We start from the raw sequence: 14,983 nt of genomic DNA on the forward strand, positions 1-14,983 counted from the left end.
CAACCAAAGATAAATTTTGACAACTCAACTTAATGGTTCATGTCAACATCTGGTTCTGACAATAACTAGAATTTTTACTTCAAGGGTTCCTAAGCACCGCATTTCACAGTTTTACATTCAGTATTTAGAATAATTCTTTAGACTAATTTTTAAGTATTACATTTTTTTAAAGGTGATTGACCTTATCCATAATCAAAAGAAATGAAATATCATTAAAATGACTAGGACTGCATTAATATATAGAGGTAGATTGTCTTTCTAGATGCTTTAACTATCTAACCTAGATCCAAGGAAGATAACTAGAAAAAATAAATAAGTGCAAGGTAAATTTAATGAGTAATGAATCATTTTAACTTTTATTTGATTATTTTCATTTACAGTTCTGGCACTGACACTTTTTTTAAAAAAAGATTTTAATTTTATGTAAAGATTGAACTTCAATAAAATAACTTAAAAAACATTTACATGTATATCACTAAATCTCCATAAAATATACAATACTCTTGATACAGCATAGGCTACAATGACTTTGAAGGAAATGGTACACAGTCATAACTTTTAAGAGATATCCCATCTATCGCTTGTGGGAATAAATATTTATATTGAATTTGCCAAGACATCTGAAGTATTAAATACTATATAACATGCACTCAGAAATTAAAATATACAGTTTGAAATACATATATTTTAAAAGCATAAAACTGTGATTTGATTAATCTAGGTATACATTAGAACTTCTAAATAGAAATTTGAACATTTATTACAAATAAAAGATACTTTAACATCAAGTGATATATAGTCCAAAAGCTGCTAGGAAACAGTTTGGACATGTAGAATATAAATTTCTACTTTGGCTAGAGTTGTCTCTTCTTTTTTAACCTTTAAATGAGATGGAATAATGTTAGGTTTGCTAAAACTTTAAAACTTTACAAAATGTTGGTTACTCATTAGCTGCATGATCTACTTCTTTTTCTCATTTATACTGACATGACAAAATCAAACACATGAACTTAACTGTCTAAAATAAAAATGTGAATATTACTGCTAAATGAAGGTATTTAAAATTCCATAGACCAAATTACTCAAGTACAACAGACTATATTTTTACATATAAAGTAAAGATTTAATAAATTATATTGTTTTAGCTCACGAGCAAATTATAGGGATAAAACTTCTGAACATCAACACCCTTACAAAACACCTCTTTGATGATTATTGGCACACAAAAATTTCCTTCTCTAAAGAGACAAGATACAAGAAAGAGTTGGTAGCAGTTAGCTATTTGGCATTTTTAAATGATTGCTATTTCTAGAAAAATAGTAGCAGTATTGCTCACCTAGAAGAGCTGAATGTACCAACGGTTTATAGACTGCTACAACCTGAACCATTTCATCAAATTGGCTTAACATTATTGTACATGAGGCTAAGAAGACTGGTAAAAGTGACAGAAAACAGGATGTAAAAATTAATCCAGAGAACAACTCTGAGCCTTCTTATTGGCAGCAGCTACATATGAGCTGTAAATTTTAACTACAATTTAATACATTTTGCTAAAAAGCACATATTATACATTCTCTGCTCCTGGTCTGATATAATCATCTATTTCTTTTACTCGTAGACACTGAAAAGGTCTTAATTTGGTAATTAAAAACTTGTCACAACAAATGAATAAAAGTCAGTTGTTAGGTACTTAGTATTAAGTTGACATTTTATAACTTGCAGTATGGTAAAAAAAAAATCTGATTATAACAAAATATCTCATTAATTTTGTTGTTTTTAATAATTGTGCTGATGAAATAAAACCAAAATAACATTCCAACTGTCTCTACTGTATTACAGTATTTATGAACTACGTATTAGTGTCACTAAATTCTGAGATTTCCTTAGATAAACATATGGATAGTGTTTTCTAAAACATTCTCCCATTTCCACCAACTTCTGGATCTGTGACTTATTATATTTTCAATATTATTTTGCTGTTGAAAAGCAAAAGGGTAAGTTGCCAGCTTATATTTTTCCTGATCATTCTTCCCCTGTATTACAGATACTGAAATTACAGTAAAAATGTCATAAATTCCTTGCTTTTACTGATTTCCCCTTTTAGAGTGAATAACTTAATATTTAGACTATCATGTACTAAAATCAGGTTCAGTGCTAAAATTAAATTATGAAAAAACACTCGGTATTCTCATAGCATTTTCTATCAGGGAATTACTGCATATGGCTGGGAACAAAATTTAAAAAGGACACATTACCTTTTATTATTTACTATTTAAATCTTATATATATATTAAAAATAATTATGTTTTGGGAAATGATTGACTAAGGAGCAACAATCAAAATTATTAGGAATGTTTACATTGAAGAAAATTATTAACGGCAAACCCTTTTGACATCATATTCAGCCCTACGTGTTTATATGCAGATGAAATGATATATCCTCTTAAGTCTAATGCAGATCAGCCATCCAGCTAAGCCTCAATAGGGATTCAGACCTTCTTCATTGCATTTTCCTAAAATATAATATACCGCTATCAAATCTGCAGCATGTTTTGAAGGAAATCTCTAATTTTGGTTGAAAGCATGATATGTAATCTGTGTCTGTTTTAATATGGTAGGTCAAATCACATCATATATAAATTGTCCTACAAAATATATATTTGATGATACTTCAAATGGAATGTTTCCTAGTTGATAGTGGTAGCCAAATATGCTGGGAACTTAAAAGGTGCCTAATATAAAAAAACCTGCAAAATTTAAACATTTAATTTTTAATATAATATAAATGTTCACCAAATCTAAAAATAATACCCTAATTGTATAAGGTTCCTTTTCAAGTAATTATTTGTTTCTAAAAAGTTATAAATCTTATACTGTGCCTCTCTGTCTTATACTTCAAAGATATGGAATATTATCTTTAACACTATATAAATAACAAATAGTCCTTTAAAGTAGGGGCTCAGGGGAGTAGGGGAGGAGAACTGTGGCTAATTTTCCCTGTTATTATGTGCATTTATGGTTATAAAGTTGAAAACATTGTTTTCTTAGGGAGAACAGGCCATGTTCTGCTTTAGGAAGTAACAAGAGTCCAGTTTCTCCTTTAATAAAGTTACTGTGCATCAGCTCAGCTGAGTTTATAAGTATATAGTTAAGGCTATGTATACAATAAAGAGAAGAATTGAGGCAATTATTTCGATAAGTCCAAAAACTAAATTTTTAGAGAGCACTTTATTGGTCTATTTTTTCTCCTTATTATATTTTGATTGTACCACATAGTAGCTCATTTTTCACTTCAGTTTACCTGTGCAAAATATTAGATAAGAAATTTCTTATGAGATAAGAAATATCAATAGAGTAATACTTTTCCCTATTAAATAATATCTGCTTTTCTGAGGAAAAAATCAATACTAATATTCCCTTGGAAATCAATTGTTAAAGCACCTAATTCAAGGAAAAAACCTCTCTAAAATATTAAATTTTTTTATTATTTGAAATGACCAAAGGGAGAAAACTTTTTTGTTTTTGGTTAATGGATTTTTAGGGCACTAAAGTAACTGTTCAAATATTATACCTCTGGTGACTTAGAGAATGAACTTCCTCAGCTGTATTCTCAGCTTGATAACTGTGATAGGAAGAAGCCAGACGTTAAAAGAACAAAATACCTTGGAGACTGGCAGAAATACTTTGAATATGGAGATAGCCACCTTTTCTCTCCAAATACAGTACCTTATTAGATGTTTAGAGCCATTAAAAGTGCATCAAACTGATGTATTCCTAACTGGCCACAGAAGATTTATTCATATATTTCCTGGAACTAGCAAGTAATTTTGTGAACAAGTAATTTTGTACATACTATATAGTTCTTAATAGAAAAGCAAAAATTAAGAGTTCAGTGATGAATTACCATAAAAACCAATGAACACTTTGGAAAGACATTGTAGAAATATAGTTAAGTCTGCATTTCTTATAGACATGCTATATTAGAACAATTATCTGTTCCAATAGGAAATCTCAATTTTTAGACAAGGAAAAAAAAAACTAAGCCAAGAATAAGAAAAACACAGAGACAAATCTATGTATCTTTGTTTTTTTTTCTGGTAGATTCTCAGGGAAATGAGAAAAGTGTGCAAAATAAAAATGATTTTATGCTCTTTAAGTAAAAAAAGACAAGTAGAATTATATAATAATATGTGACAATTCCCTTAGGAAGAGTTAATAAGTTAAGAAAAAAGTCCCTTTTTTAAATTAAACAAACACCAATAACAGCAGGATTATTTCTGCCACTGATTTCCTTCCTCATTTTTGTTTCAAAAATTATTGTTTGAATAAAAGGGGAAAAATGGTTTGCTTGCAGCTATGTATGTAACACAAATGAAGGCACAAAACAGTAGGACTCCAGGGCCAATGAGGAAGGTGTAGTGATTTGGGCATGAACAAAAACTGACCCTGATATACAGCTAAAGATCTGGCACTATTTTGCATTTATAATTGCATACCTAAGTGACTAACCAATTTGGAACCCATAAAAACCTTTAATCTGTTACTTTCTGACCATAAAAGGTACTTCTCAAAACTTCCTAACTCATCTGCGCAAATGTATGCCTTATCACTGATGCAAAAAAAGAAGTATGAAAATAACTCCTGACAGATTATATTTGCATAATGTTCAAAAGATAGTATGCAGAGTCAGTCTCTGAAGAACTCCCAATATCTGAATTGGAGAGAAACAAAAATGTGGAATCCAAAGGAGACAGGGACAGCTGTGCCCTTGTAGGAGGCACTTTGGAATTTGCTGATGAAAGCTTAAATGGAATTTAGTTTGTTAACAGCTGATCAGAGATAAACCACTACTCTCTGTAGGAAAACTGAGGGCCAACAGGCCATCTTTTGACATAGGACACCCTTGGACCATCTCCCAGAATCCTTTATAAACATATTATACATATGTAATTTGGCTAGATTAGCACTGACTCTATTGCAACTAATAATTATAAATGGTCTTAGGAAAAAAGGATACCACTGAAGTCACAGGGTACAATATTCATTTTAGACTATTTCAGGAAGGCATTATACACATTTGCTTAAGAATTATTAGATTAAAATCTCTGTAAATATTTTTAAAAATATTGTTCCTTGTGGGGGGAAAAAAAAAAGTCATCATGGTTGTATCTTCCTCCTAATCAAGTATTCTAGAATATGAAGTCAATCAAAACTAGACTATGGAAAGAACCAGATTAGAAGCAGGGCAGTGAGGTCACCGATTACTGTTCTTCTCCCCCCAGTTTGTTTAAATAACTAAATATATGAGCAGCTGAAAATTATTCCACATCAGAAGCATCATTGTCAGAAAGATGATAGTTACTTCCCTTTACCCGAATATATTCAATATATCTCCCTTCATCAGAATCTGAAGTGCCACATGTACATAGCCTGTTGTCAAACAGTGATTCAATTTCCTCTAATTTTTTGCCTTTGGTCTCAGGAAGACAGCCGTAGATGAAAAGAAGTCCCACAGCAGCAAATCCAGCATAGAGGAAGAAAGCTCCTGCAACAGAAAATAATAGATACATGAATATGAATATATATGGAGAGGCTTAAGTTGGAAAGAGTACTTGATTTTGATTTTTTTTTTTCTGGTCAGTCATGCATAATCACAGTATGAAATGGACCAAAAAATTACTATGAGCCTGATTTACTCCAGTTGTTCCAACTCTGTGAATATGATGCAATGTATCTTTCTAAACTCAAGTTCAGAAATTCAAGAATAATAGACCAGGCTCAGATGTAAGTTTAGCTTTGAAGCCTTTCCTCCCTTCCCTGACTAGAGGGAATTACTCTCTTCCATGTGCTATCACAGCATGTTGTTGGAGACCCCTAAAATAACCAAGAAATATTATAATTATGTATACACACGTATGCTTGCCTTGTCTGTTATACTAGAGGCACTTTGAGGTCAGAAGAAGTTCCTTTCTTACTCATCTTGTAATTTCCAGAACCAAGTATAATGATGACATTGCAGAATGAATGCCTCAGTGGAATACATGGCAACTCCATCCTTCCAGTTTCTCATGTCCAAAGTCTGGGAGTCATCCTTAACACACACACATACCTTACTCTCATGCCTAACATCCAATCTGTTAGGAGATCCCGTTGGTTCTACCTTCAAAATATAACCCGAAGATGGCCACTTCTCACCACTGCCATAGATAAATGTGGTCTAAGGGCCATCTTCTCTCATCTGCACTATTGCAACAGTCTCCTAACTGGTCTCCTTGTTCCTTCTCTTGGACCTCAACAGTCCATTTTTTTTTTCCATAGCACATGTCATCATCTGACATACTAGGATGTTTACTAGTTTGTTTTTTGTTTCCCTCCACTAGAATGTAAACTCCATGAAGTCAGAGAATTTTGTTTTGCTGTAAGATTATGTATGTCAATGCAGCACAGCCAGAAACACATAAATATTGCTAGTTTTATTTTCTAAGGGTCATGATAGCAAGCCTAGATGGATGAGATATATGAATGTATGACTTGTTTATATTCTCTACACATTTCCAAGATGGACTTTTAAAATAATTGAATTCGCAGCAGCCTAGCCAACATGGTGAAACCGGTCTCTACCAAACACACACACACACACACACACACACATAATTGAATTGCCAATTTGAATATAAAAAACTCTACTTGTACTTTTGATGGTGGAAAACAACAAAGTAAAATGGAGCCCCTGTCTAATTTTAGGCTTTCAATCCAGACCATCATGTGTATGAGATGGGGGAAGTAAGCTGAAAAATTAATGTGACAATTGGCTGGAGAAAGGATATCAGATTGGGAGTGGGAAGAACTAAGTTTAAGTGTTGGCCACGTGACTTCTGGATAGTCATTTAACCTCTTCTCTGGGTCTCTGTTACCTCACTAAGTAAAATAAGGGGGTTTCTCAGCTCCTACTTAAGTGTTGGCAGTTTATGACTCTATACATTTTACAGCCAAAATCAGGAGCATGTATAGGAGATACAGTTAAGAGATGCTTGAGATAGAGACCTGATCTGTGTAATGGGGAAAATAAATCCTGCTTTGCCCAACTGTAAAGAAGAGAAATAATGTATGTTACCATGCGCATTAGAATTCTGAATATCAGTTGCTCAAAAAAGTGATGGCCAGATTTTGTTAAATTCTACTAAATGACCAGGAAAGGAAGAGTTGCTATTAAGATGCAGAATAAGAGATTAGTGTGACTAATTAATTGGGATGTCTTTACAAAAAGGGTGATACTGATAAGCTAGCTCTTGGAGAATGGGGGAATTTTGACAAAAAAATGAAAGGAGATGAAGTCCTGTGTTCTGAGTACAGATAAGCAAGACTGTAGAGGTAGGAAGAGAAATGGAATCTTTAGCAGGGAGGGACAAAGACTGGATGGTAATTATGATGAAGATAAAGAAAAAATAAGTACAGATGGTAAAACATTTTAGACTAAACTACGCTTCTAAACTACAAAATCTGTAACAGCAAACCCAGTTTGACTTTTAAATATAATGGTATAGTTTATCTTTATCATTATCTTTCACCATTTGGGAACAGTAGCATAATTAGAAGTAACAAATCAAATCTGTCAGTGCTAAATTTCTATAGTTAAAAACATTAGTTGGGTTAGGAAGATTCCTGAAGTTGATTACAGATTCTTTCTTGTGACCTGGATTCCCAAAGCTGAATAATATCAAGGAATTGCTATTAAAATACAAGACCATTTTATAAAATCTGAGGAATCCAAAGCACGCAAATGCCAAAACTGCCTACTCAGTGTGGGTTCCAATGGTTAGACCTATGGCTAAGTCGCGGAGGAGTGTGGGCAGACCTGGGAGGCTGTGACCTGTTCCATGTCATGGTCAAATCAGTCACATATCTCAGTTTCTCATTTATTCCTCCCTTGGAATGAAAATGGAAAGAAAAATTGTCTGTAATGAGTCCATCAGGACTATTGAACACTGTAGATATTCCTCACCTTTATTCTAAGGATTTAAATCTTACTAGAGCCCTACATTAAGTTCTAGATTAAAACAACTATTTGACTGAATTACACAATTGAGGACTCAAAGACCATGTTTGACTGAATTTCAGTAGTACCTCAGGAGAGAAGCTTTGACATAATGCCCCCCCCCAAGGGATCTCTTTAGCCACATGTGCCGTATATAAAATGACATATTGGTGATATAGCAATGATACTTTTTAGTAATAAACATTATTGAATGGGGGCACAAGGCAGACCTGTGTAAGCAATATGGTTGAGTAAGGAATCAAATTCTGAGATTTTATGAAACAATAAAAAAGGAGGCAACAAAGAAGATACAACTATTTCCAGAGGAACACATGATTAGGATGTATATTTATTAAATCAGGAATCTAAATGCATAACTTACATAAACCAGTAACATGTAGATTACAATGAGACACAAAGAGGGGGAAAAACTAGCCTGAATGAACTATTTTTCTACTACTAGAAAGTAGTAGACCAAATGGACCAGTGCTCTGACATGAGAGAAGCTTAATGCAAAGCAAAATGCTTTTAGCTGTTTATTTTTGAAAGAATTCTGCTTATGCCCTATTTAAATTTCATTACTGTTGCCTCATTTTTCTCATGGTTTTCTGGCAGAATAAATTCAAGAAAGAGGAGCTTTGCTGTCAAAAGTATAATCATGTAAACTTTTATTATTTGGTCTATGCCTTTCTATGAAAAATGCTTTCTCAGGATGCCAGCATATATTTAGGTCTTCAAATATTTAAGTGTTCTCTAGAATCAGTAAATACGAGGAAATATTTATTGTGCTCATATTTATTATGTCATGAAGATGAGTTTATGAATTTATGGAAAAATTTTAATTGCCAAATGGGATCCAGCTGAATATACTAAATATATATCCAGTTTAAAATGCCAGTGCATTTCCTTTCCAAAAAAATAAATATTTCAAATGCCGTAAGTAGTGATTGGGAGAGAGAAAAGTTTTATGAAGATAATAAAAGCATTAGATAAATACTATGAACTAAAATCAAATACCAATTCAGCATGTTCAGAAGAGATGGGAATAGATTTTTATAATGTTTCATCATATTCATCATTCATCTACAAAATTTATCCATTTATTTATTCACTTGACAAACACTTTTTGGTGCTTACCAGGTGAACAGGATGCCTTGGGAGGAACTAGGAAAGTGACAATGAACAAAAGGCACAGTCCTGGCCCTCCAGGGATTTATGGTCTAGTAGAGGGAGCTAGGGGCAGACAAACCTGTTCTTGCGAAGAGGAATGATAAGTGCCCAGAGCACGGAATAAAGTGAGATTGCGGGGAGATCAGAAAAGGTCTTCTGGGAGAATGGTCTAAGCAGCAGGCATTCCATCTCTACCACAGAGACTTATGAGATTAGAATGAAACCTCACACTTCATCATGAATAATCCTACTGCAACCTATAAAGTCATGTGAACAATGTAGAAATCTTTTTTCTAAAAAGCAAAGTCTTTTTACTTTAGTACAAATGGATTCGAAGTAGCTCCCCAAAGTATTTTCCTGACTCAACCACTAAGCACTATTGTTTTTCATTTTGAATTATGGCCTCCATACATTTGCATTTGAAAACGTCTGTCACATTTACACTTTTGCAAGTGGTAAGTGCTGGTCTCAGAGGACAATGAAATGCACATGCACTGGCCTGAGCAGCACAGGTGATACAGTGGAAGGCATGGCCACAGCACAGAATACTGTTAAGCATTTGGGGAAGCTACTTTCAGCCCTATGCAGATTCTGCTCTTGGACTTGACGCTATGCCTGTCACAGGATATCTCATTGGTCCTAGACTCCCTGCCTACATCGTTTTATCATTTTCTGTTTTTTAGGTTTCTGTGAAACTAAAAGCTATGGTGTAAAGACTTCCACCTGGGGAGAGAGCTGGGTTGGGTGACAGCCCTACGCACTGCAGGACAAGCAGCAATGCTGTTTAGGATAGGAGAATCCCTCTTTTCTTTTCCAGACACATTTCCAATGCCTTTGGAGGACAAGAAAACCACATGGAGATACTTACAACAGCAACATACAACCACATAGTCTCAATCACAAATGATATTCACAAATGATATTATAGTATATCTAAAAATAGAGTAATAAAATAAAAACAAAACTATGTTGGAAAAAATATTATCTTACCATAGTATGTAAGATATTCTGCTGTGTGTAAAAATGTTAGTGAAACCAGAACATTGAAAATCCAGTTTATTCCAGATGAACATGCATTTCCTGTACTTCTTGCCCAAAGGGGATATATTTCAGAATTCACAGTCCAAGGCATTGGTCCCATTCCTGAGAAATAAAACATTAAAAACTTTAGTAAAATAGCATGTAAGAAATATGAAAAATTACAGTTTATGTACTCCAAAAAGAGGCAATTCAATTAATGCAACAGTAATAACAAAGTCTTTGTTTACCAGGTGCAAAGAAAACAAGATATAAAATAAGGCCCAGAAGTGCAGTCCAGGAATATGGAGTAGGGCAGAAATTGTAAGCCCAAAATATGTCTTCTGTTTTGAACTTGGTTTCATTTTCACACCTGAAAAATAATGCAATGTAAGTGTTAACTTAATATTTTAGACTACAGTTGCAGAATTCAATATGATCATATATATATATTTGGAAATTCCTTAATGTCTTAAGAAAAATAGTCCAAAATGTTTTTCTTAAAAAATAAGAACTAAATATACAGTATTAGATATGCAAGCTCACACAGGAATTTTAGAACTAAGTATAATTCAAGAGCAAAACAAAGACACTGTTTTATAACCATTTCACATAAATTAGACATGATTTCCAATTAGTCCCTGGAAGCTGCAGTAATACTTCAGTACCACTGAGAGTCAGTATGTGGCAGTGAAAAGACCATGGAATTTGCAATCAGGACAAGATTCAAATTTCAGAGCCAAATACTTTTTATCTGATAAAATGGGGATAATACTTTGTAGACTATTTTAAGGATTAGAAGGGTAACCTGTAAAGGGTGATGGGGTGGATGAGGGAAGCAAATGATTCTGATTTCAAATAGCCCTCTCCCTTCCTACTGTGTGTTCTTCTCTACCAGTCACTCCCTGATGACCTTGCCTTCTTAATCCATAGTAAAGCAAAGTGTCCTACAGTTTAGATCGATTCTGAAGTTGAACTTCCAATTCTTTACCTTAATTGCACCTGAAGATATTACCAGACTCAAAAACATTCCTATCCGCTATTGTCAATTTAGAGTATTGTCCTGTCCCCTTCAACCTCTATCTTTGAACCTTGTCATCCAAGCCCTATTGTTACAGTATTTATGAACTCATCATAACATTCCACCTGTCTTGAGGATTTGGGTGCCTGCTCAGTCTACCTCCTCTCATCCCCTGCCACATTCATTAATTTTTAATTCATTGGTCTCATTTAAAAAATTATTTTAAGTTCCAGGATACATGTGCAGGATGTGCAGGTTTGTTACATAGGTAAATGTGTGCGGCAGTGGTTTGCTGCACCCATCAACCCATCACCTAGGTATTAAGCCCCATATGCATTATCTGTTTAGTCTGATGCTCTCCCTCCTCCCAGCCCCCACAGGCCCTAGTGTGCATTGTTCCCTTCTCTGTGTCAATGTGTTCTCATTGTTCAGCTCCCACTTATAAGTGAAAACATGTGGTGTGTGGTTTTCTGTGCTCCGTATAATGCACTGGCCTCATAGTTCCTTATTTAATCTCCAGAACTATAGAAAGAGCACTTCATAGTTTCCTTGATTTGGAACTATTTTACTTCAGACTTAGAGCCTTCCTTTTCTGATCACAACCACCACATTGTTTATCTCCTCATTACTGATAATCTATGCTACACCCAGAACTGCCTTTGGATTATCTTTTCAGTATTCATTTACCTCACTGCTCAGCTTAGACCATGCCAATACAGGCATAACTTGGAGATATTCTGAGGTCAGTTCCAGACCACTGCAATAAAGTGGGTCACAAAAATTTTTTGGTTTCCCACTGCATATAAAAGCTATGTTCCCATGAAAGTGTAGTCTATTAAGTGTTCAATAACATTGTCTAAAAATATACACATCTTAATTTTAAAATATTTTATTGCTAAAAAATGCTAACGATCATCTGCACCTTCCATGAGTCATCTTTGTGGTGGAGGGTCTTGCCTCAATGTTGAGGGCTGCTGACTGATTAGGGCAGAAGTTGCTGAAGGCTGGGGTGGCTGTGGCAATTTCTCAAAATAAGACAAGGAAGTTTGTCAAATTGACTGATTTTTCCCTTCACTAAATATTTCTCTGTAGCATGCATTGATGTTTGATAGCATTTTACCCAGATAACTTCTTTCAAAATTGCAGTCAATCCTCTCAAACTGTGCTACTGCTTCGTCAACTAAGTTCATGTGATACTCTAAATCCTTTGATACCATTTCAACAATGTTCATAGCATTTTCACCACGAGTAGATTCCATCTCAGAAACTACTTTCTTTGTTCCTCCTTTATCCGTTCAAGTTTTATTATGAGATTGCAGCAATTCAGTCACATCTTCAGGCTCCACTTCTACAATAGTTCTCTTGCTGTTTTCCACTATATCTGAAGTTACTTTCTCCACTAAAGTCTTCAGCCCTTTAAAGTCATCCATGAAGGTTGGAATCAACTTCTTGCAAACTTCCAAACTATTCATTTGGTATTTTGACCTCCTCCCATGAATCACAAATGTTTTTAATGGCATCCAGAATAGTGAATCCTTTCCAGAACATTTTCATTTTACTTGGCCCAGATCCATCTGAGAAATCACTATCTATGGCAGCTATGGCCTAGAAATGCATTTTTTAAATAATAAGACTTGAAAGTTGAAGTGACTCCTTGATGCATGGGCTGCAGAATGGATACTGTGTTAGCAAGTATGAAAACAACATTCATCTTGTACATCTCCATCAGAGCCCTTGAGTGACCAGTGTCCTTGTCAATCAGCAGTAATATTTTGAAAGGAATCTTTCTTTTTTCTCCTGAGCAGTAGGTCTCCATAGTGGCTTAAAATATTCACCAAACTATGCTGTAAATATAAGTGCTGTTGTCCAGGTTTTGTTGTTTCATTTATAGAGCACAGGCTGAATAGATTTAGCCCTTCTTAAGGGCTCTAGGATTTTTGGAGTGGCAAATGAGCATTGGCTGCAACTTAAAAGTCACCAGCTGCATTATCTCCTAACAAGAGACCCAGCATGTCCTTTGAAGCTAGGCATTGGCTTCTCTCCTCTAGCTATGAGAGTGCTGGATGGTGTCTTCTTCCAACAGAAGGTGGTTTCATCTACACTGAAAAATCTGTTGTTTAGTATAGCCACCTGATATGGCTTGGCTGTGTCTCCACCCAAATCTCATGTTGAATTGTAGTTTCCATAATCTCCATGTTGTGGGAGAAACCCAGTGGGAGGTAATTGAATCCGGGGTGGTTACCCTCATGCTGTTCTCATGATAGTGAGTGAGTTCTCATGAGATATGATGGCTTTATAAAGGGCTTTTCCCCTTTTTACTTGGCACTTCTCCTTCCTGCCACCATGTGAAGAGGACATGTTTGCTTCCCCTTCCTCCATGATTGTAAGTTTTCTCAGGCTTCCCCAGCCCTGCAGAACTGTGAGTCAATTAAACCTCTTTCCTTTATAAACCACCCAGTCTTAGGCAGTTATATATAGCAGCGTGAGACCAGACTAATACACCACCTTTATTAGATATCTTAGGAGATGTTGTGGATAACTTGATGCAGCTTCTCCATCAGCACTTGCTGCCTCACTTCAAACAAGGTGTGAAGTGAAGACAGACAGCTTCTTTCCTTAACCCTCATGAACTAACCTCTGTTAGCCTCAAACTTTTCTTCTGCAGCTTCCTCCCCTCTCTCAGCCTTCATAGAATTAAATGGAATTAGAGACTTATTCTGGATTAGACTTATGCTTAAGGGAATGTTGTGGCTGGTTTGATCATCTATCCAGACCACTCAAACTTTCTTCATATCGGCAAAAAGCCTGTTTCACTTTCTTATCATTTGTGTGTTCACTGGAGTAGCACTTTTAATATCCTTTAAGAATTTTCTTTTGTAGTCACAATTTGGCTATTCGGTGCAAGAGGCCTAGCTTTCAGCCTGTCTCAGCTTTCAATATGCCTTCCTCATTAATCTCAATTATTTCTAGCTTTTGATTTAAAGTGAGAGTCGTGCTACTATTCCTATCACTTGAACATTTAGAGGCCATCGTAGAGTTATTAATTGTAGTTTCTTAGGGAATAGAGAGGCTCCAGGAGAGGGAGACAAAAAAAGGAAATGGCTGGTTGGTGGAGTGGTCAGAACACACACAACATTTACAATTAACTTTGACGTCTTATACGGGTGCAGTTTATGATGCCCGACAACGATAACAATAGTAACATTAAAGATCACTGATCATCATAACAGATATAATAATGAAAAAACCTGAAATAATGTGACATAAAGGCACTAAATGAGCACATACTGTTGGAAATATGGTGCCAATAGACTGGTTTGATGCAGGGCTGCCAGAAACCTTTAGTTAGTAAAACAAAATGCAATGTCTGTGAAGTGCAATGATGGCAAACACAATAAAATGAAGTATATACTGTCTTCACTGGCCTCTAGAATCCATTCTTCCTCTATTTTTGTCTGCCATTTTTCACCATTTGCATTCCCAACCCGGTGTGGCATTATTAACTTTCAACAACCACTTCTCAGACACTGAACAGTGTTACGAAACCATGCTGTTGGGCTCTATTAAAAGTTCATGCTATTTTATCTCAGTTGGTTCCCTAATGATGCTTATTTTATCCTTTTTAGTCTTCTCTACTGAATTATCTGCTTATCTAACAGCAGACATTCCATAAACTTTTGTCAACTATTGCCTCAATTAATTAAAATATTTCTTACCATCTTGTAGTCCTGAAATCTTTC

At 34.9% G+C, this 14,983-nt stretch overlaps 1 protein-coding gene across 1 annotated transcript in view; it reads right to left on the minus strand.

Moving 5' to 3' along the window:
- Positions 1-328: 328 nt before the first annotated feature.
- SLC2A13 (solute carrier family 2 member 13) overlaps positions 329-14,983 on the minus strand; it is a 383,993-nt gene continuing 369,338 nt past the window's right edge. Inside the window, exons 8-10 of the mRNA XM_008002866.3 lie at positions 10,474-10,595; positions 10,196-10,348; positions 329-5,545 (exon numbers count right to left, since the gene is read on the minus strand). Of these exons, the coding sequence (XP_008001057.1) occupies positions 5,319-5,545; positions 10,196-10,348; positions 10,474-10,595 (502 nt within the window). The 3' untranslated portion in view covers positions 329-5,318. The remainder of the gene's footprint in view (positions 5,546-10,195; positions 10,349-10,473; positions 10,596-14,983) is intronic.

This window comes from Chlorocebus sabaeus, chromosome 11 (assembly GCF_047675955.1).
Source record: "Chlorocebus sabaeus isolate Y175 chromosome 11, mChlSab1.0.hap1, whole genome shotgun sequence".
NCBI classification, from domain to species: domain Eukaryota; kingdom Metazoa; phylum Chordata; class Mammalia; order Primates; family Cercopithecidae; genus Chlorocebus; species Chlorocebus sabaeus.